General features: G+C 36.9%; 1 protein-coding gene across 19 annotated transcripts in view; it reads right to left on the bottom strand.

Moving 5' to 3' along the window:
• SMAD2 (SMAD family member 2) overlaps positions 1–22,927 on the bottom strand; it is a 74,433-nt gene that overhangs the window by 28,181 nt on the left and 23,325 nt on the right. For all 19 annotated transcript variants that reach the window (XM_081078793.1, XM_081078780.1, XM_081078781.1 and 16 more), the window contains one exon: positions 20,345–20,633. In XM_081078793.1, the coding sequence (XP_080934919.1) occupies positions 20,345–20,580 (236 nt within the window). In that variant the 5' untranslated portion in view covers positions 20,581–20,633. The remainder of the gene's footprint in view (positions 1–20,344; positions 20,634–22,927) is intronic.

Genomic DNA, 22,927 nt, shown 5'->3' with positions numbered 1-22,927 from the left:
AATATATGAAAAGATACACTATATTCAAAGATTAAATGACTCAATATTATGTCTACTTTCCCTAATTCACTAATAAAATTTGGTCTTTTTTTTTCCAAATCTATTGCAATCATGATTTCAGCAAGGTTTTTTTATAGTAATTGACAAGCTGATCTAAAACGTAAACAGAAATGCAAGATCTTGAATAGCAAAAAAAATCTTGAAAAAGAACTACTGATACACACAACAGAGATGAATCTGAGAAATATTTCATTGGCTGAGAGAAGGTGAGCAAAATAGAGTAGAAACTGAATGATTCCAGTCACATAAAAGTTCTAGTAGGGATTTTCATTTTCTTTTTTTTTTAATGGGGATTGGGGAATACTGGGGAACAGTGTGTTTTTTCCAAGACCCATTAGCTCCATGTCAAGTCGTTTTTCAATCTAGTTGTGGAGGGTGCAGCTCACTCACTGGCCCATGTGGGAATCGAACCGGCGACCTTGGTGTTATGAGCACTGCGCTCCAACCACTGAGCGAACGGGCGGCCTGGGATTTTCATTTTCAAACAGACTGAAAATGAAAAAAGCTCAGTGGTTGCCTCTAAAAGAACCCTTGGGAAAGAGTAAGAAAGCACTTTCTATGTGATTGAAACGTTCTATATCTTGATACAATGTATACCCATTTGTTAAATCTAATCCTATCACACACTTATACTTTATATACTTCACCATTTAAAAATTTTATGAAATAAACAAATAAGTAGAGAATAACACATAAGAATCTAGAGAATGAAATAAAAATCAGAATGCAAAGTAGCAACAAAAAATTCACATGATAATTTAGCATATGATAAAGTTTCCTATGAATTGACATAGAAGGATTTCTAAAGTATCACATTAAGTGAAAAAAGCTAGTATAGTATGTATAGTAAGTTACTCTGTATAAAAAATAAAACTAAGTATTTGTGTATGCATACGGAAAAGACACACACACACTAAACAGTAGTAGTTACCTGAGGTGGGGAGAGAGAAGGGAGACCTTTCAATAAGTTTCTCCTGTTTGTATGTACACATGCATGCGTGTACGTATGTGCATACATAAATACAGATAACAGATTTTTAAACCATATGGTGTATTGTTTTATCAAAATTAAACAAATGAAACAAAAAATATTGCCACAGAATTAAATGCAAGTCATCCTGACATTTCTGTAAGAAGATACCTATGCTTCTAACCTTGGATAACTAAGCACAGGAAGTACAGATTGTTATTGTCTATTGTGTCCTATCAGCTCACTTTGTGCGTTACTATAGGAGACAATAAATGCCAGCCCGAGCCCTGCTTGTTATCTTCTGGCACAATGTCCTCTCTATCTAACATGGGCCTTTGGTAACCATTTTCTTCCACATTCATTTATATCAAAAGCCCCTTGATAGCCATCTTTCGACCTAATTATTCTTTATGTATACGCAAAAACAAAGTCAATTTTTAAGACCAGTAGTCTCAGGGATTTAAATCAGGCAGTTTTAATTACCCCATCTTTCTTAAAGATTGATTTCTAACTTTTTATTTCCCCCCTAAGCCCCCAAACTACCAAAGGTCTCTGTATACCTACCATCTAGCAAACAAGGTATCTGATGACTAAATTAGTATTTTTATATCATAAAAACTAGATCACAATATTCCTAGTCACAATCATATTTTAAATAACAATGGGGAAACGGATCTCTCAGGTTTTCAGTTTGTTAGTAAGGAGCGGCAAATTGTAACTGCAAGTCTGGATAGTTCCTAGAAAATATTAGAAGAAATGAATGCAGGAAAAATGTCAAAGATATAGCACTCATTGTACCAATAAAATGCATAATGTATAAAAGGTCTTTTACACATTCCCTATTCAATAAATCTAAAATGTCATCTACTTTAAAATGCAACATTATTTTGTGTTACACTTAAAAGGAAAAACTTCTTCCAATTGTATTTATAAGGTGCATCCCAAAGTGATAAAATGTACATCTTAGAATCAATGAAATATGTAATAGCAATTACCTTCATAAGTTACCTACTGCAGTAGGTCAGGTACTGTGTAAGACTATAAATACATTATGGACCTTATAATAATATGCAAGCAATGGGTTATCATATCATTTTTCATTTGAGGAAATTGAGCCTCAGAGGGATAATAAAATAACCTCACCAAGATCACATACCAAAGTACAAGTGGCAGGGCCAGGATTTTAGCCCACAGCTTCTCAAACAACACTTCCCACTCTACCAAGAGCTTTCTGAGCTTTCTGAGCTTTCACTTTAACACCACCAAGATCAGCATTTCTATGGTGGGGACCCCAGGGCGCCTCCAATACGGTACTGTCCAAGGTCCGGTTGGTCCCTACAATCATTTTTTAAGTTACATGTTTATATGCAAGTGAATAGTAACTTGCATAAATCTTCTAAACACATATCCTGAGTCACCTGGATAAATAAGCACCCATTCTCGAGCGCTTCACCCCCTCTGTGTCTGGCTGGCTCTGGGTCTGTTACAATCTCCTCAGGACCAAGGGGACATAGCAAGATTGACTTGACATGTAAATGATGACATCACACAAAAAAGGCCCAACTAGATCAGGGTGCACAACATATGTTTCATAACAGTTTTGGAGAAAATGAGGTAGGAGAATTTGACAACACAGCACAGACCTCAAAAGAACCTGTCATGGGCAGCATTCAGCACCACAATCACAACGGAACAGAAAATCGTTAACAAAAACAGCATAATTCATTAAATGGATGTTAGGATTTTCTGGGTTATAGAACTCAGTATAAATTAGTCTTCTGATAAGCATAAGTTTTCATTAAATTATGTTTTTACACATTTAAACAATATTAAGGGACATCCACAAGAAATGTCTGTACATTACTCGAATGTGAAAAGCATCAACCTGCACATCAAGCTGTTAACAAAAAGTATAGAGAAAGACAGGACTGAAAACAAATCAATAAAAATACCTGCTAGGTGAAATCAACAATATAGTCCCCCTAAAGCATAAGATGTTATTATTATTATTATTACGATAGCACTATCCTAGACACATTAGTTCAACATTTCTTAAACTTATTTGGCCACCTGATTTCAGGATATTCTAAAAGCTCTTAAATATTGAAAGATATCATACTAATTGGTTAAAAACAAAAATTGGTCTTATATAAATTCTGCCTGATCAAAATTCGACATTGTTCACTAATGCAATTAACACAGAATATTAGAAATGTACCTTGAAATAAGATGTAACAGAACGTAAGTCATCTACAGTGCTGTCCCTGTATCAATACACAGTAGACGAGCAAGCACTGCTCCATGTGAGAATTTCGTGCAACATCCTACACTTCTCTGTATGGAACACAATTTCTTAAAGTCAGATTATCCCCTATCAACCCTGTAACCTTTCTTGCTTATATAGATTGAATTTTTAAAAACCTGGAGAGGTTGGAACAGCTATTAAAATCATCGGGACACTGAAGTGCCCAAAAAGTCTGTATGGCATTAACTGATCACTGGGCTAATCAGACGACTTGGTCGTAAGCCTGGCAGAAATCCGTATAGAATCCCCCTTGTATAACTTTTCCAGCAAGCATCAGTAAAATTAACACATTAAAGCTTTTCTTCATCTAAGAATAAACTGACTTTTAAAAACCGAAGTTAGAATTTAAAAGCCAGTGCACACTTTACCAATTATATACATGCACAGGTATTTTATACACACACCTACCTTAACATTTTGCACTTTGGTTCAAACAGACATTATGTTTATTAATTAATATATGCTTTGTATTAAGGACATGTGTATTTATTCATATACTTATTACGAGGATATAAAAGGCAAGCAATGAGAATTAAGTTCAAGTATATAACACTGCCTCTGAAGGCTCACACCACAGAATCATATAAACCATTAAATAAGTTTCACTATTCCTGCCATATTTGCATAACTTACTGCAGCAGTTAAATCACCATCAAAATAATAAGTCTACGTTTTACTAATTCATTATTGTTCATGACCTTATAGCCTAAAGACCATATTTATTCTACAAACCAAAAGGAGTAAGACCCTTGGCTGTCAATGTTTCAAGATCATAAAGCATGCTGAACACCAGGTAAAATTAAAAAGGGTTAACAAATTAGCAGAATGGTATCAACAAAAGAAACTTCACTTGAGGCTATACCTCCTGATTACTGATATACTTATGAAATATGGACAGCTACGGAATAATTTATAACTATCCATCCATAATTATTTCTACTTAGAACAGAACAGTCCTTTCATTTCATATGATTAGCAAGACTAAAAGTTTATATTTTAAACAGCTCAGGACCTAAGAACTGATCACTGTAATAAAAACAGGTCTCTGATTACACATACTACAGCTGTCCGCGTATGCATTACCACTACGGCTGAAGGATGGGGGTAGGAAGACAAGAAAATGCCCACCCACCGACAGTATTTTTTACCTCCCCTCCGTCACCAAGAGAGGAGCTTAGGAGCTTTCGGAACAAATTACCAAGAAACACAAGTAAACGATTAAGAAATGTTTACTGGCTACAGAAAACTTACCCCAAGTTGCCAACACTTACTTGAAGCATTTGCTATGTACCTGGCAGCACCACTGAAAGTGCTTTACACATATTATCTGATTTATACTATCAATCCTATAAAATGAATATTATCGTATTTTCAAATAAAGACATAAATGTAAGGCATTAAATAACTCAAAAGAGCTATTGAGATAAAAGCCAGGATTTACATCCACTTCTGGCTGGCTTAAGAGCCTAAATTTTTCAAGGTACACTTATGCAGAATGGTTTAAAATCAGTAGCTTCAAACTTGTATAGGACTGACTCTATTTCTTATTTTTTGTATCCTTGATCCTTTGGCATTTGGGGCTTTGATCCTGGAATGATTGACCCTCCCAGGGCCAGCTCATTCCTAGAGATAGCAAGACCCCTTGAAAGGGCACCTTTTACAAACTATCCAATCCAGAGCCCACACCCCTCACTAGTACATCAAACTCTCATACATCAAGCCAATATTCTTCCCTAGCCCTAAATTACCCTAGAGCTAGGTACTAGACAACTAGGAACTACCCCTAAAGTCCAGAGCCTGTTGCAATTATTCAAACTATCTAATCCTAAATGTAACTCAGGGTATCCACCTGGCATTACCCATTCCTTCCCTGAAGAACTCCAATAAAGGCTCTGGGCCATGCTTCATTCGTGCTCTTTATCAATCCATCTTATTTTTTGATATATTAAAAATTAAGTTGCAGATACTTCAAATCTTGACACTGAAGCATGCATATATTAGCTAGGGTTCATCGTTCACTTTCTTTCTGAAAACAAATTTACATGATGTTCTCTTAATGGTACCATTTTCTGAGTTTTATCATATATAGAAACTGTGTGTAACCTCCAACCCTGTCAAGAATACCCATCCAGAAAGTCCCTCATGCCCTTTTCCTAGTCAATCCCTGCTGTCCTCCCCGCCCCCCACCCCATTCCTCAAGGCAATCACTGATCTGTATTTACCATAGGTGTGTTTTGACCCACCGTAACGATTCTGAGATTCATCCATGTTAATGTATGTGCCAGTAGTCCCTCCTTTTCAGAGCTGAGTTTCCCATTACATAAACAGACCACAATTTGTTTAGTCAGTCTTTTCCTGATGGACACCTGCCATATTTTAGGGTATTACGAATAAAGCTGCTACGAACATTCAAGTAAGTACGTCTTTTTTGTGAACATATGCTGTAATTTCTCTTGGATAAATACCTAGAAGTGAAATTCTTGGGTCATTGGGTAGATGCTTTTATAAGAAAATGCCAGACCTATTTTCCAGGGTGGGAAGGACCATTTTATATTCCCTCTCTCGATATATGAGTTATTCCATAGCCTCACCATTTGATGTGGTCAGTTCATTTAATGAGAGCCATTCTGGTGGTTGTGCATTGGTATTTCACTGTGGTTTCAATTTGCTTTTTCCTGATGACTAACAATATTGCACTTTTCCACTTGCTTACTGGCCCTTTATCTTCTTTTGTGAAGTATCCAAATCGTTGACCCATCTTTTCATTGGGCTATATTTCTCTTTTCACTATTGAGTTATAGAAATTCTTTATAAATTCTAGATACAATCCTCTTGTCAGAAATGTTTTGCAAATATTTTTTCTACTGTGACTTGCTTATTCATTTCTTAACAGTGTTTTCTGATGTGATGCTTTCAATGCTGATGAAGTCTTTCAACTTCCTTATAGTTTTCTATATCCTTAAACACACACACATACACACACCTTTTGCCTACTCTCAGATTACAAATATAATCTCCTCTACAAGCTTTAAAGTTTTAGTTTTTAGATGAGAACTATGATCCATTTGGCATTGTTTTGAATGGTATAAGGTGGGGGCCAGGTTCATTCTTCCACATGAATAAATAACCAGTGCTTCCAGCATTATTTGTTGAAAAGACTCCCCTGTCCCTACTGGACTGCCCTCACATCTCTGTCAAAAATCAAATAACCATAGAAGTATCTATTTTGGAGTTCTCCATGTTGTCCCATTTATCTGTTTGTTTTTATGCCAGAATCACAGTGTACTGATTACTGTGGCTTCTGATAAGTCTTGAAGTCAGATAATTTAAGTCCTCTGTGTTATTTTTTCTTCCAAGATTGCTTTGATATTCTAGATCCTACACATTTCCATGTACATTTTTGGAACAGTTTGTACATTTCTGTTTAAAATAAAAATTTTAGGGTTTGATTTGAATCAAATTAAACCAGGAGAGAACTGACTTCTTAATACTATTGAGTGTTCCAATTCACAATCACAAGTCAAGTTATTACTGCATGGTAGTTCCAACATACTGGTCATCTCAGGGTTGGTCCCCATTGTTGCCCCGTGAGAAAGGGTTAGATTTGCTTTGTTCTTCATATGTTGAACAACTTAGGACTGTATGCTTGACATTGTAAATGGCATGTGATCGAGATGCCAGATTCTGTTATATTCCTCCAATAAGTGGTAACTGTTTTTGTTTTGGCAGGCAATTACCTTATCCGTACTCAAACTGCAAACTCTGTCTTTGAACAATTCAAATCAGTTTTTTTACCTCTAGCTAGGCTGCACGAAGTCTCACCCACATACGTGGAGGTTTACAGGGTCAGCATAGTGCTTTCTAAGCAGAACCTGGGGATCCCCTTCTGTAGCTTTCTCCTTGTTAGGATTCTCCCCTCACTCTTCAGCAGCCATAGCTGTCCAAATTCCAACCTCTGGTTCTTCAAGACAGCTAAGCAGTGGCAGAAAATTCACCCCGTGCCATTCCCTTGTTCCAAGTGTCAATTCCCCTCCAAAATATGTCTATTTTTGTTTGCTCTCTAGTACCTTATTTTTTGTGTGCAGTTTATAATTATCTGAGGGAGTATGAGTCAGGTCAAAGCACATCTTACTATACGAGAAGCAGAACTTTCCATTTTAGTCTTCTTTAATTTCTCTAAGGTTTAAAATTTCAGTGTAGAGACCTTGTGTCTTTAAAAAAACTGTAAACCTAGGTATTATCATTTTATTGATACTAGTATCATAAAATTATTCTTAATATCAATTCCGTTTACTGTTAATATTTATGAAAATATAACTGATTTTTACACATTGAACCTGGAAAGTACAGCCTTGCTAAATGTACTCATTTGCTTTAGTGGCTGTTTTGTAGATTCCTTAGGGTTTCTTGCATAATCATGTTGTCTATAAAAAGCAAGTTTTGACCCATTCTTTCGCATCTTTACACCTTTTATATTTTATGTTCCTGACTCACTACCCTGGCTAAGTCTTCCACTAAAATAAAATAGTGAATTGAAAACACAAGAATGGACATCTTTGTCCTATTTCTGATCTTAGGGAAAACATAATATTGTATGATTAAGTATATTCTTAGGTGTTTCTTAAATGTCCTTTAACAGACAGAGGAAATACCACCTGGACCTGGAGTTTTCTCTGTGAGAAAGATTTTGATTATAAATTCAATTTCTTTATAGGATATAGGGCTGTCTGAATTTTCCCTTCTTCCTGAATCAGCTAGGGTAATGTTTTTAAAGAAATTTTGACCATTACAAATTCAATGGCATAAAGTTGTTTAAAATATACATGCATGTTTATATGTATAAAATCTAGCATGATAATCCCTCTCATTTCTGTGTGGGTAATTACCATTGTGAGCTCTCTCACTGTGTTTTCTCCATCAGTCTAATAGGGATTTATCAATTTTATTTCTCTTTCTAAAGAACCAGCTTTTGGCTTTGTTAATTATCTCTATTATCTCTTTTCTAGTCATTAAGTTCTGCTCTAGTTTTTATTATTTCTTCCTTCTACTTTCCATTTTCTCTGATATATTTTTTCTCATTTCTTAGGTGAAATCTTAGGTAACTTTTTAATATATAAGTTATAAATTGCCCTTTAAGCACTGTTTTAGCTGCATCCAACAAATCTGCTATGTTGTAATTTAATTATTATTTAGTTTTAAGTGTATTCTAATTTTCTCATGGTTTTCTTCTAAATAACCCATGGGTCAAAGTATTGTTTTTTAATTTCCATTTATGTCTTATTGGTATTGACTTCTAATTTCATTCCATTGTTGGCAGAGAATGTGTTCTGTTGATTCCAATCTTTTAAAATTTATTGAGACTTGTGTCTTCCAAATCGAGTCTTCCCTGGTGATGTTACCATGAGCACTTGAAAAGACTGTATTGTACCGACGTTGAATTTAGTATTCCACAAATATGAAGCAGGCGGTTAATAGTGTAATTTAGATCTTTTATGTCTTTACCAATTTTTTTGGTCTAATTGAACTCCAATTATAATAGCTGATTTGTGATTCTGACCCATTAATTCTATCAAGCTTAACTACATGTAGTTGGAAACATTTTTGTTAAGCAGATACACACGTCTATGGTTATGGCTTTTTGATGTCAGCATTTCAGAGATGTCATTTTATAATCTTCTGACCCCCCTTGCTTCCGATGAAAACTCACCTGTCATTCCTATGTTACATTCCCACGTTCCTGCATGTAACATGACGTTGTTTCATTGGTTCCTTTCAAGAGTTTCTCTTTCATGGGGACGATTTTGATGCACCTGGGAGTGGCTTCCATTTATCCTGCTGGAGTCTAACGAGGAAGCTGACTCTATTTTTGATATGTGACTGCTGATATTTCAAGTCCCACCATCCCCTCATGTCTCAAATCTGAGCGAGCTATAAGCCAGGCCAGGTGCTCCCTCCTTTGGTGCTGGCGGGAATTTCAAACCCGGCCAGCCTGCCACACACGAATGTCACGGCAGACCCATGGCTCCTACTATGGCTCTCTCGATTCATTTTAAGACCGGCCTGGGAGCCTGTCCTGCTTTCCCAAAAAAGCTCATTGTATGAGCAATAATCCCTTTTCATGCCCTCGGGGTACATGTTTGGCTTCATCAGTCTTACATCACAAATCTGATCTGGGGAGGGACCCATCCCACATACAGTTCCCACTGATGAAGCACGCACTATTGTATCAGGCACAGCACTAAGCCCTTGCACACATGAAATCACCGAATCCTCCAAAACACCATGAATTAGGTATTGTAATCCCCATTTGACAAAGGAGGGAAAGCAAGCACAGAGCTAAAGCAACATGCCTAAGGTCAGAGAGCTAGCAAGGGCAAGGAGAAACCCTGCGCTGCTCATTATCAACACTGTTCTGCCTCTTACACAGTTACTAAAAAGAAATAAGTAAAAACATCAGCAAGACAAAACTAAACAATAACTTAGGTATAGTATCCCAGATAAGTAAAACATTTCTAGAATGTGCTTAATTATAAAAACCAGAGATTTCACTGTTATTTTCTCAGGAAAAAAAATTATTCAAGACAAGTAAATTGGTTCAGCCACTCCCAAACTAAAATAGAATTTCCAGAGTCCTATAAGAACAAAATTGATACTCTTTATTCTTCTTTGGTTTGGTACAGCTCTTCTCAGAAGCAGAAGGACCGGATAATGACTGAAAAAGGATAATGACTGAAAAAAATTTCACTTTTACATCTAAATGTTATGTTGAAAACACTACTTTGAGATCTTGCTAGATGTTTCTACTGCCTTTGAAAAATAACAAAACATCTTGCACACAAAAAAAATAGTTCCTATCGTTGAAAAGATTAACATATCAATTCTAAAAATAGTTGCTCAAAATAATTCAAGTCCTTCCAAACAGAAACTTTTTACTATTAAAAAAAAAAGCTAACATTAGGCTCAGGAATATTTATTTTAATTAGGTAGCTGATGAATTTTCTAAATTTATCTTAATATATATTGTTTTTAACAATTAAAAAAAGTAGTATCCTAAACAACAAAAGAAATCCTAACAAAATATAAGCACATGTCGTTCTAATCTTTTAAATTAAATGCATAAAACATAAAACAAGGATTACAATACAGAAGAGTTCTGTAAAAACTCAGCTTCTCAATCATACATTTTTTGTGATGTTTATATTTGGTTTTAGAGAAAGACATTTTTAACCTGACAATTTAAAAAATGAGCACCCTACAAAATAAAACTCAGCTCACATTTGTGTAGCACTTTAAGGTTGACAATATGCTTTACACGCAGAGGTCAAATGTTTAGGTCATGTACACAGACTAATGTATTATTTATACCTGTTAATGCAAATTATATAAGCCATCACATAAAAACTCTAGAGAAAAATTCTTCTAAGTTACTTAAATTATTTTTCATTATAAATTTTTGTTCAATATCTAACTCTGAACTTTCACACCATCCTTAAAACAACCCTCCTCACCTCCTTGCCCCTACTAGCCTCACCAAGTTTCTTGGAGGAAACCAAGTTAGGGAGAAATTATATCCTCCTACATACATACAAAGCCATAAATATAAGCAAAGTTCATAAAAGAAGTCTGGGATGAGTGAATTAATTTAAAATCTTACATATTTCAGTTCTAATTTAAGCATTATTCACGATCATAGTTCCATAAGAGCCTCAAAACTAGCATGTCACAGTGCTTCTCATAATAAACCAAAAGCAGAGCTAAAGTCCTACTGAGTTTTCAGAAGACTAATCTGCCTGTTCAAGGAAAAAAAAAACATGATGGCAACAGGAGAAAACTCAAGCTACAATAAAATAGGCTCTTTGGAAATAAAGCATCATCGGATAATTTAACAAGTATCATGTCAAATATTTTATGTTTAGAAAAAAATGTCTTATGTTTTGTTAAAATGGTACGTGATTCATGCCATATCTGATGTGCAACATCCCTCCATGCTCTGAACATATTCAAGCCCGTCGCCAGCATCACTGAATTTGGATTCCCAAGTTTTCAAAAGAATACGGACAGCTCATTCACCACGTTGGTTTTGGGGAGCACCCCCCGTCTATATGGTTACCCTCAAACACGCTCTCGTCAAGCTTCTTTCCTCCTTCCTGTACAAAAATCTCAACAAAATCCCATGGCTGTTCTAAGTCATACCCAGATATAAATATTAACAATAAATTACTTTTCAGAAATTAAAAATTTGCCCCGATATAAATCAAAATTTTATTCCCTCATTCAATTTTGCCAACTCCACCTCTTCCAGGAATCTCCCACAGTTATTTAAGGGCCCGGTCTATTCTGGAACAGCAGGAAGAGGAGTGTTAGAGGAAAGGGGAACAGCCTTCCCGGGCTGATGTGATTGAAATCTGAAGTGACAGTAATGTGATGGGGGGGTCCTACAAGGGCAGAAGCCCACACGCTGCTTCTTACATGCAGTGAGCTTCTGCTGCACGAACTTCTCTGGCTGCTCTGCGTGTGTCACTCTGACTCTCCAAGTTGGGCCTCTTGATCTTTTCCAGTCAACTTCAACTATCTTAAAGTCTACCTGGCCCATGGGAAAATTCTTGCATCTTTGACCCATCAAACTCTGAAGGTGCAGGCCATTTCCACCCTTTCGTCATCCTACTGATGTAGGAGCAGCTCCAGCTGGCGGGAGTCTGGTACTCGTTTATTTATCTCCCAAACCTTGGCATACGCATGTCAAACTGAGAAGTTCCCCAGAAGCCCCTCAATTTCGATGAAGGAATGGGGACATGCCACAGTATATACTACTCAGTTCTGATATGGGATCCCCTTCACGAACTTTGCGTTTTATTTATATGGCCTAGAGGCGGACAGTGGGTTAAGTGTAGCAATATTAGTCTCAGGAAATCCTTTCTGCAAGTCCTGCACGAATGGTATTACACCTCAATTATGAATGCAGATTCATACTGTTCTCATATTTGGGGTCTCTGAATAAATACCAGTAGAGGTCCCATTTTAACATCATGTTACATTCTACTTCCAAGTTAAGATATAAGCAAGTTCCTGCTGCAACAACCGGGGAGGGGGAGGGCTAAGATAACAGAAAAAAATGTGTTCAAAGACAACAGAGAGCTACTAAAGCAATGCGATCCACAAGAACTAAAACCCAAGAAGAACACTTTCTAGGTGACCTCACAACTGCCTGCCACCTCCTCCCCTGGGGTCATCTGCACATTCTACTTTCAGGCTGAGGAGCAGGCTTGGTCTGGGAAGAGAAACATTATTGAAAAAAAATAAGAGAGTAGAACTTTTGACAATCACAAGAGTCTCCCCTCTCCAAGATGTTTGTCAGATTTTAAAGCTGCAAGCCATAGGAGGCTCAAGAGCCAAACTCCAATTATGGGAAGGGTGGCAGTGGATCTCGGTACTTGAGAGAGCAGGTGACGGAGATTTGCCAGGCTTTCAATCGAAACCCTGGGAGAGCCCACCCGCAGAAAAGGGGTGCACACTGAACCGAATTAAAACGGCACCCGAGTCCCAATCCAGCTCCATCCCTGCCCAGGTTAAGGTGCTCAGCCTCTTACCTATCTGACACAGGAAAAGGTCAAATATACTTTGGAGAAAGCATCATTTGCAGCATCTATAATTGTCATATACGCAATATATGGCATACATGTGAGTGATAACCAAAAGAATGTACAGACAATAATAGAAGCAGACAGGGACTTTTAAATAACTATTATAAATATATCAAAGAAAATTCAGGAACACAGAAAAAACGAATGGGGAATTTCAAGAGATTTGAAATCTGTAATATCAAAGGCACGTACTAAAACTGAAACATACAGTATTTGAAATTAAGAACTTATCGATGTGTTTAATAGCAGACTGGACAGAGCACAAAACAGGATCACTAAACTCAAAGTTACGTCAACAGAAAATATCCAAACTGAAAGAGGGGCAATAAATGAAAAGAACAGAGTATTTCAGTCATTTTGGCCCAAACATTAAGATTTAAACCACGACTGCAGAATATGCTACACTAGTGTTTTACTATTATTTTCTATCTTTACAGCCCATGTGTGGTACTATTTCAGGTCCCTTAAGTGGTGGTACACTCACGGGTATCACAAGTGGGGAACATCTAGGCCTGGGAACACTCTACTACAAGACATGAAGGAGAAAGAGGAAACAGTATAGTTAAATGTTGTCCCCAATTATGATCTTCCCAGAATGTGGTTACACACATAGGAATGGTCTGAGCAAGCTGAAATGCTTTCCCGTTAAGACTGGAAACAGACCAAGGATGCTGGGAAAACACTAGATGGTTGTAATTTTTTAAATGCCTATTATTTTAGCTACGTTGAAAAATGTATTCTTTAAAGCCAATATATTACATTAATGAGATAAGAAAAGTGGGAACGTTGCTTACAGCATCAGGTGTTAAATGTTAAATTTATAGAAATTAATTTGGGTATAATTCAGTAATTTTATAAAGGGACAAATATCCTGGGGTAGGTGGCTGTTTTCGCTAAATAATACAAATATCCTATGTAAGAACACATCATACACAAAAGGGCTTTGAATACCGGGGTCCTAGAGCAAGAGCCCCCTCAAAAAACTAACTTAACTGTAAACGTAGGCACCAGATAAAAGTTTAAGGCTCTAGCAAAGTGTCTTTCAAACTGTGTGTCACAGGATCCTAGACCGCATCAGAAATGCTTTTACAACTTATACATAGAACATAACAGAAAATGACAAACTGGATGCTGAGACTGATAAAAGGTAGCTAGCTATTACCCATAACCTCAGTTCTAATTTACATTTATAAAAAGTTTGTGCTCTGGGGGTCGACCCGGTGGCTCAGGTGGTTAGAGCTCCATGCTCCTGACTCCGAAGGCTGCTGGTTTGATTCCCACATGGGCCAGTGGGCTCTCAACCACAAGGTTGCCAGTTCAACTCCTTGAGTCCCACAAGGGACGGTGGGCAGCGCCCCCTGCAACTAAGATTGAACACGGCACCTTGAGCTGAGCTGCCGCTGAGCTCCCAGATGGCTCAGGTGGTTGGAGCACGGGCTCTCAACCACAAGGTTGCCGGTTCGACTCCCGCAAGGGATGGTGGGCTGTGCCCTTTGCAACTAGAAAATGGCAACTGGACCTGGAGCTGAGCTGCACCCTCCACAACTAAGACTGAAAGGACAACAACTTGACTTGGAAAAAAGTCCTGAAGTACACACTGTTCCCCAACAAAAAGTCCTGTTTCCCTTCCCCAATAAAATCTTTAAAAAAAAAAAAAGTTTGTGCTCTGACCAATTGATTCTATGAGTAAATGTTATACATTTGAATAAACTAAAAACATTGCGTAACACAATGTTGCCTGGCAGAAACTTTGCCTAAGCAAAGACAGACAATACAATTTAATGCCTACAATTTAACGTGAGTTCTCTTAGAAACACTGGAGGAAAATGAACACATGGAATATCCATGACTATTTCAAATAAATCATACTCATAGATAGAGTGCTTTATAGCTTACAAACCTCACATCTCAAAGGACTGGGAAAGTACTTAGATAATACCATCCCTTTTCACAGGTGAGGAAATAGTAAAAAGAACAGTCACATGCCCCAGGATCTACATTCGTCAGTTTGAAAAAGCTGACTCAAAAACAGGTTTTCAATCTTCAAGTTCCGAGTTCCCTCCATCACGTTACTCCATCCATACGTATGTACCGTGATACACACAGACGCGCCGTCTCTATTTATGTATGAATGAGAGAATTATTTTTACTCTCTTCTGAATAATGAAAAAGTACTAGTTTAAGAATTGACAGATATCATAGTTTGGGTTTAAGAAGACTTCTCTTTTTCCTGGGTAATCCAGAGAAGGAAAAGGGTAGAAATATGAAGTTAGAAATAAAAATTGACAATCTATGTGACGTTTACTTTAATTACTCTGACGTTTAAAAATTTAGAAGATGGAAAAAAAATCCAAATGTCAGTGACAGTGTTAAAAAGAAATATATGATTCTGGAATGATATGTAAGACCCCAGTAATACAATCACCTCTGAAGAGAACATTTTTGTGATAAAACAGGTGACAACAGCGGTGGCGGGGGACACTTTCCCACTGTGTGGACCTATGGTTCATTTTTGAATAATGTTCATAGATTACTTTATGTTTATAAGGAACATACTTTTTTTTTTTTTTTGGAACATACTTTTTGAAAGCAACAACCAATATAAATATATACATATTTCAAAAGAATGTTAAGAAAATAAATGTATAATGGTCCTTTAACAGAAAAGATGACTTCAAAGGGGGGGGGGGAATTAAAGACAAGAATAGTCTAAGCATTGTCCAAAAGTCCTAAACATTTCCCATTTCCTTGTGCTACTTATAAAAACATACTTTTATATTAAATATTAGGAAAAAAATATAGGATTTTGTTTTTAGGTCATCCATAAATAATCACTATTTAACAATTTGCTGTGTTTCTGTCTAAAGTTTCATGACTTAACATTTTTAGAAGTATGCTTTATCAAGAAAATTGTTTCTAATTTAACATGAATACAGAATTTTATAGAAAGCTCTTTCTAGATCTATCAGATGATCAGTTTTTCTTAAATATAGATTATCTCATATTAATGGATATTTCCTGTAGTTGAATCTACTTGCATTCCTGCAATAAACCTTACCTAGGCATAATTTTGTGGTTTTGTTTTGAATAACTCTAATTTCTGATATTTTTAGTATACTTTCTTGCATCTATTCTTATAAGACTTGTCTAAACTTTTGTTACTGTTCATGTTCAATTCTGGTATAAAATGAGTTGGATAAATGTCCTTTATAATTAGAGTTAAGGAAACTATGGGTTAGGATTGGGTTTTTCTAATTCTTTGCTATTATAAACAATACTGAAATGAACATCAGAAATCTTGACCATATTCCTGACTATTTCCTTAGGATGAAAGATAAAAAATGTGATTACGTGGTCAAAATGGCACCGTAGGAAAGCCCTTATAATTTATGTTTGTAAAACTAAATTCTACATTCCTATACATGTATGTATAATGGACATAACATTGCCATTTTAGACCCCACAGGCCCATGCTTTTATCGTTACAGAGTCTCCACCCCCACTGCAATTGCAATTTTGCCTTATTGTACACGGTATGTACTGAAAGCCATTTTTCTTCTAACTGCGTATGACTGAGTAGTCTTCCATTCCTCAGTCTCAAAGATGGAAAAGCTTCATGAAGCTTTATACTATTCAGCTCACTGCTGCTTAAGAGGTTAAGTTCTACCAATGAATCATTTTGTGTCCCCACATACAACAGTGGGAAGGAAGGAGGGATATATATGTGTAATTACAGCTCTCTCCCTTCAGAGACAAAGCTAGGAAGGCAGAGTAATTATGTAACGACAGCTAGAGGGAGCCAGGACTGTTTCTGCTCTAAATTTAGTCCCACTCTCGTATTAGGAGTAGTAGAAGGTTGAGGGGAGGAAATGGTGTTAGAGTCAATGAAACAGATACTTCAATAGAAAACATTTGCCATATTTTTAAATTAAGAAATGTATGTTTCATTTTCTTCATCAATTGAACTTACGTGTATTTTTAGGTGAGTAAAACCTTAAGGTATTTTATTAGGAACTCACTGGCAATGTTAAGTAAATAAGCTTATATTAAATCCATTTTCTATCACATTTTAAATACTTTTATTTAAATTATCATTTGGGTTTATCCATAATGGACCTTTTCCATCCCATTCCCCACCCTTTACAGTCCACATAATTAAGAGCTGACTGAATCTTTCAGGACATTCAGTAGTTAAGAAGTGACTAACAACCTGACAAAATATAACGGTCCTACTACTAAAAGCAAAGCAACCTTAGTAAAATATATGGCACCAAACTATATGTAAGAAGCTTACATTTTCTTGATAGACAACATTAACGAATCGATTTCTTGCAATATAAAACAAAATTAGAAAGCAAGTTTCTAAGCTTCAAGAACTTTCGATAGCAAAAAAAACAACAGACAACTACCACTTCACTTTCATTAACCAGGTAAAAGGGTAGAAAACAATTTTTTTAATGATGAAAAAGCCCTAGAATATGAAAAAGTCTCCAACAGGCTTAAAAAGAAGACTGGAAAATAAGGGAAAGAAGTCCGACTGGTGTAAATACCCACGTCTGTGAATTTTGATCAGTAGGTTGCTACCTACCGTGTCTCCTTAAAGGCCAGGATTGCGTAGCTCTGCTCTCAGGCTGTTCTGTCAATAACCTCGCTGCAACAGCAATTTGAGCCTTAGATGAAGCCAGGCAAAAACATGGCTCCGTGTCTTCCTGGATCACATAGCTCCATTGATGAAGGAGATAACATCCCCACTGCCTCCACTCTTGACAGTCTCACAGCCATTTTTCTCACGGCAGCCAGAAGCTATACTTAAAATTGACGTGCTTTATGAGTCTTCCTCACCTAGGATCCTTCCTTGACTCCGTCCCCACCCAGTGGCACTCAGGGACAGCGTGAACGCCCAGCAGCGCAAGCTGTGGTCCCTCACTACCTGCACAGACTCACTCCTGCCTTGTGCCACCCCAGTTCACACTCCCAGGACAAACTAACTCAGAACCCTTCCCCAGTCCTCTCCCACCTCCACTCGCAATACCACAGTGCCACTCGTGCCACTCCGGAGGGATTCGGCTGCTCCTCACTAAACTCCTCCTTTACAGCTACGAGACTCAATCCGGGCACCACTCTTCCCTTAGTAAGGAAATTTCCACAAGCCCCAGAGTAGGCCAAGTGTCCCTCCCTGAGCAAAGCTTTTTCATTAACACCTCCTGCACCTTATGAAATTATCTTTTTCATTTTTTAAAGTTTATCTCCCTTACTAGAAGCAAGCCACTCAAGCAACTCAAGCACAGAGTCTGTATTTTAACTCCAATGAGGAAGAGCTTATCAGGCAGGTAGTGGACATTTGACAAATGTTTTCTAAACTGAAATGCTGGGCACTACACAATGAAAAATTCACAAATACAGCCTGACGTCTTCTTGGCCAATTCATTACCACGTCCTATCAGTTCTCCTCCTGAAACCCACGTCCATCCCCTTCACAGGTTAGCACAGCCACAGCCCAGCCTGCAGCGTCTCTCAGGTAGATGACTGCACCAGTCTCCCGATTTCCCGCTTCCAGACCCACCATCCACTCGAATCACACACAGATCCCACTAACCTCCCCCTGCGCCCCCGCTTTGGCTCCAGCAGCCAGAGCAATCTTTATAAAAAATAAAAAAGCTTTAAAAATGGATTTAAATTTTAGAAACCCATTGTAAAAGGTCCTTATTTGCTTTCTATTTAGGCTAAAATTCAAATTCCCCCAGTGCCCTAAAATGCCCATCTCTACTGAGCTTTTAAGTCCTCCATTACAATAAGCTGTTTCCCACCTCAGAGTCTCTACCCTGGCCCTTTCCTCTGCCAAGGAGACTCTAACCTCAGCCAGCTTGACACTTCTCAAAGCTCAGCTTAAGCACCACAGTCTAATAGAAAGCAGCCTGTTTATGCCTCAGTCATTGTCTTCTTCATACTCAGGGTCATCTCAAATTATACTCATCTGTCCACTTATTTATTGGGCACGTCTGTCCCTCAGGAGGGCAGGGACTTTGTGTCTGCTCAGCATTATCGCTATGTGCCTAGAAACAGTGCCTTGCACACAGCAGACATTTATAAGCATTTGTAAAACAAAAGAACAAACCAAGAAAAGTGACTCTTATTTAAGATATACACGAAACAAGTAAGGTAAAAGAAAGCAATAATGAATCCACCAAACAAGGCAGGAAACATTCTATTACTAGTTCCGTGTTTCCCTGAAAATAAGACCGGGTCTTACATTAATTTTTGCTCCAAAAGATGCATTAGGGCGTATTTTCAGGGGATGTCTTATTTTTTCATGTACAACAATCGACATTTATTCAAATACAGTCATGTCACCTTCTTCTAGAACATCGTCATAACGTACTAAGATTGTATGGCTGACAATCTTAACTGGGGCTTATTTTTGGGGTAGGTTTATTTTCGGGTGAAACACGGTATTTGCAAGTAGATAGGCTGGTGTTACTGGATCTATTATCAACAAGTATCCAGAGTGTATTTCCCAAAAGCTCATAGGAAACATGTCAAGTAGAACGGTTTCATGTGCTATATGCTAGCCCATGTGTGTGACACTGCAAACGATCCTTTTAGAAAATGCTATACTGCTGACACTCTCAAAAGCCCTATAATGCACACAAAAAGTAATAAAATACTTAAAAACCACTGGCTACATTAAAAAACAAACAAACAACTATTTCTGACAATGGTACTTATTTATAAATGATTAAATCACACCAACAAAATTTCAACCTCTGAAGTAACAAGTTCTCCAGTATAGAGGTAGGTCTTCCAAACAGGTTTGCCTACCTATAACACCTAAGAAGCTGCCTCATACACTGTTCTTTCTTGGAAGTAATGCTGCAACTCACACAAACAAACAAACAAACAAAATATATATACATATACAATTCATCACGAAGTTAGCAGCCTCTTTTCACTCCTTACTGACTGAAGTTTTGACCAAGGGGGGAGAAAATTGTCAGTCACTGCCGCACTAGTGATAGAAAAACAACCGAATCTTTATTCACATGTCAATCCCAGAAATTAGGGTGACATACAAGGAAGCACTTATGGCAACAAAGGCAAATGAAGACAATGAAGATTAACTTAACACAATCTAAGCATTTCATTTTGCTTGATTAAACCTTCTCAGCATTCAAGACAATTACTTATAAAATAAACAAGTCTAACTAACAAAACAAAATTAATACGACAGGCTAAAAATAGCTGTCATATTTTAATAATCACTATTTACAGGTGAATTGAAAGTAACAAAATTTCAGTAACTTTTCTTCAGATTCCTTTAAGCAATTTTCAGCAGCATGCCCATCGATTTTTCTGATCTAACACACGTACCTTGGTATGGTGACACATTTAGTATTACAATTTTGAGTGGTGATGGCTTTCTCAAGCTCATCTAATCGTCCTGTTTTCTTTAGCTTCTTCACCAAACTTTTAACCGCCTTTTCACACCACTTTTCTTCCTGTCCGTTCTGCTCTCCTCCACCAGCTCCCCCTGATCCTCCTGCAGATTTCTTCCATCCCAGCAGCCTCTTCACAACTGGTGGAGTGAATGGCAAGATGGACGACATGTTCTTACCAAAGGCAGCAATCCACACTGAGAAAATATCCTCCTTTATCTAACCTAGGAAAGATAGGGAAAAGGTAATTTAGAGGCTAACTTTAATCAAATAATAATTTCAACATGGTATCAAAAGTAGATTACAAAATAAGATAGAAATTCACATTATTACTTTCAGAAGTTCAATTCTTCACTCATGAAAATATCTTTATTATTTAAACAAATTGTGAAAACAAACCCTTTTACAAAAAAGACACTGTTGTAAGTGGGCAAATATAATAATTTTGCAAGTAAAATCTTTATCAACCCTAGACCAGTCTATCACTATCAATACTACTTTAACTTTTAACAGAGTCAATAATTAAAATATTTTCACCTGAAGAAAAGCTTTTCTCGTGTTTCAGAACTTCAACCTATTGTCAAAACACTTAGCAAAAATATTTGTTAAAAATTTACAAGCCCACTCTCCCCAAAGCTTTAAACTTTCATAACTGGCTTGGTATCATAAAGTAAAATTTAAAGTCAAAAAAAGGGAAAAGGCATCAAGGGTGAAGTAAACAACAAGAATAAAGAAATAAGGGTAATTTGGTTCACTTTTACCATCCCTTGAGACATTCAATTAAGCCTCTTTTTAAAAATATATTTTCATTTTTATCTAAGTAACAATGTGCATAGTGAGTATAGTCAAATATAAATATAATTGCTCTTCTCACATTAAGGTACAACCGTGTTTCCCAAAAAATAAGACCTAGCCGGACAATCAGCTCTAATGCGTCTTTTGGAGCAAAAATTAATATAAGACCCGGTCTTATTTTACTACAAGCATATAATTTATATAAGTATATAATTTATATTAATTTTTGCTTTACTTACTTTACTTATAAGTAAGACCAGGTCTTACATATGATATGATAATGTAATATAAGACCAAGTCTTATATTAATTTTTGCTCCAAAAGATGCATTAGAGCTGACCGGCTAGGTCTTATTTTCGGGGAGACAAGAATTCTTTAAAATCTTGTTAACTTTTATTTAATGTTGCTATTTATAACTCAATAGTTCCTCCCCTTATCCGTGTTTTCACTTTCTGTGGTTTCAGTTACCCACGGTCAACCGTGGTCCAAATGAGATGGAAGATTCCAGAAATAAATAATCAGTTTTCAACTGCACGCCATTCTGAGTAGTGTAATGAAATCTCGCGCTGTCCGGCTCCATCCTGCCCAGGATATGAATCATCCCTCTGTCCAGCATAACCACCTGTACACTCCCCGCCCATTAATCACTTAGCAGTTGTCTCAGTTATTAGATCAATTATCAGAAAGAGAGATACCACATTTACATAACTTTTGTAACAGGAAATTGCTATAGTTGTTCTATTTTATTGTTATTAATCTCTTACTATGTCTAATTTATAAATAAAACTTTATCATATATATATATACACGTTCATATATATATGAAAAACAAAGTATACATAGAATTCAGTACTACCTATGGTTTCAAACATCCACTGGAGGTCTTAGAATGTATTCCCCATGGATGAGGAGGAACTACAGTAACAGGCTTATCATATTTGGGAATATCCTTTAAAATATCAAGTTTAGGTATTATCTATTGATTTTTCTATGGAAAATGAGGATTTACACCATGACCACTCACATTCCTCCAACCTTAAAGATAATTATCTCCCAACTGCAGTTTTGTATCTGATGAAATTCATAGTAAACTTACTATATAATGTTTTCCTTTTTGTACAACTCTTTCTACGCCCCAGAGTTAAGTATCTTAGCTTTTCATTTGCTTAGTTTTCTACACACTCACTCCACTCAGCAGCTGCCAAGGGCTGAGGTGAGTACAGGACTGCTGAGAGCAAAACTTCTACCCAAATAGTCTGGGCATTAAACTACTATGGCTGGGAGCAAGGAAGGTTTGCTAAGAGAAAACCCTGGAAGGTATTACTAGTAGAGATAGCACACTAGGCACAAAAGAACTCCAAAATGACCAAGGAACCGACAACTGGGCTGTAAGCAGAGAAGTCGCCCACAGTTCATAAAGCCCATGGCTCAGATATAAAGCACAAAGAGGTAACTGAAATGACAAACAGACAACAAATCATAGAAAGTAAAGTCCTAATCCTGCTCTCAAAACACTTGAACTGAATCAAACTAAAGTCACAACAAAGCTTAGAACTAGCTTGACTATTCGTCTCATTGACTTAGCCCCACTATCAGACTAACAAGAAATGATGGCCCATTTTCTGGAGGTAAATAATATTTACTTCTCTCTGTACTATTTTTATACAAATGTTCAGGATTCAACAAAAATTACAAGACATAGGGAGTAGCAAATTATATTCAA

Source organism: Rhinolophus hipposideros (assembly GCF_964194185.1).
Source record: "Rhinolophus hipposideros genome assembly, chromosome: 17".
NCBI classification, from domain to species: Eukaryota; Metazoa; Chordata; class Mammalia; order Chiroptera; family Rhinolophidae; genus Rhinolophus; species Rhinolophus hipposideros.
The sequence above is the reverse complement of the archived record's forward strand: the minus strand, read 5'-3'. Positions and strand labels throughout refer to the sequence as shown.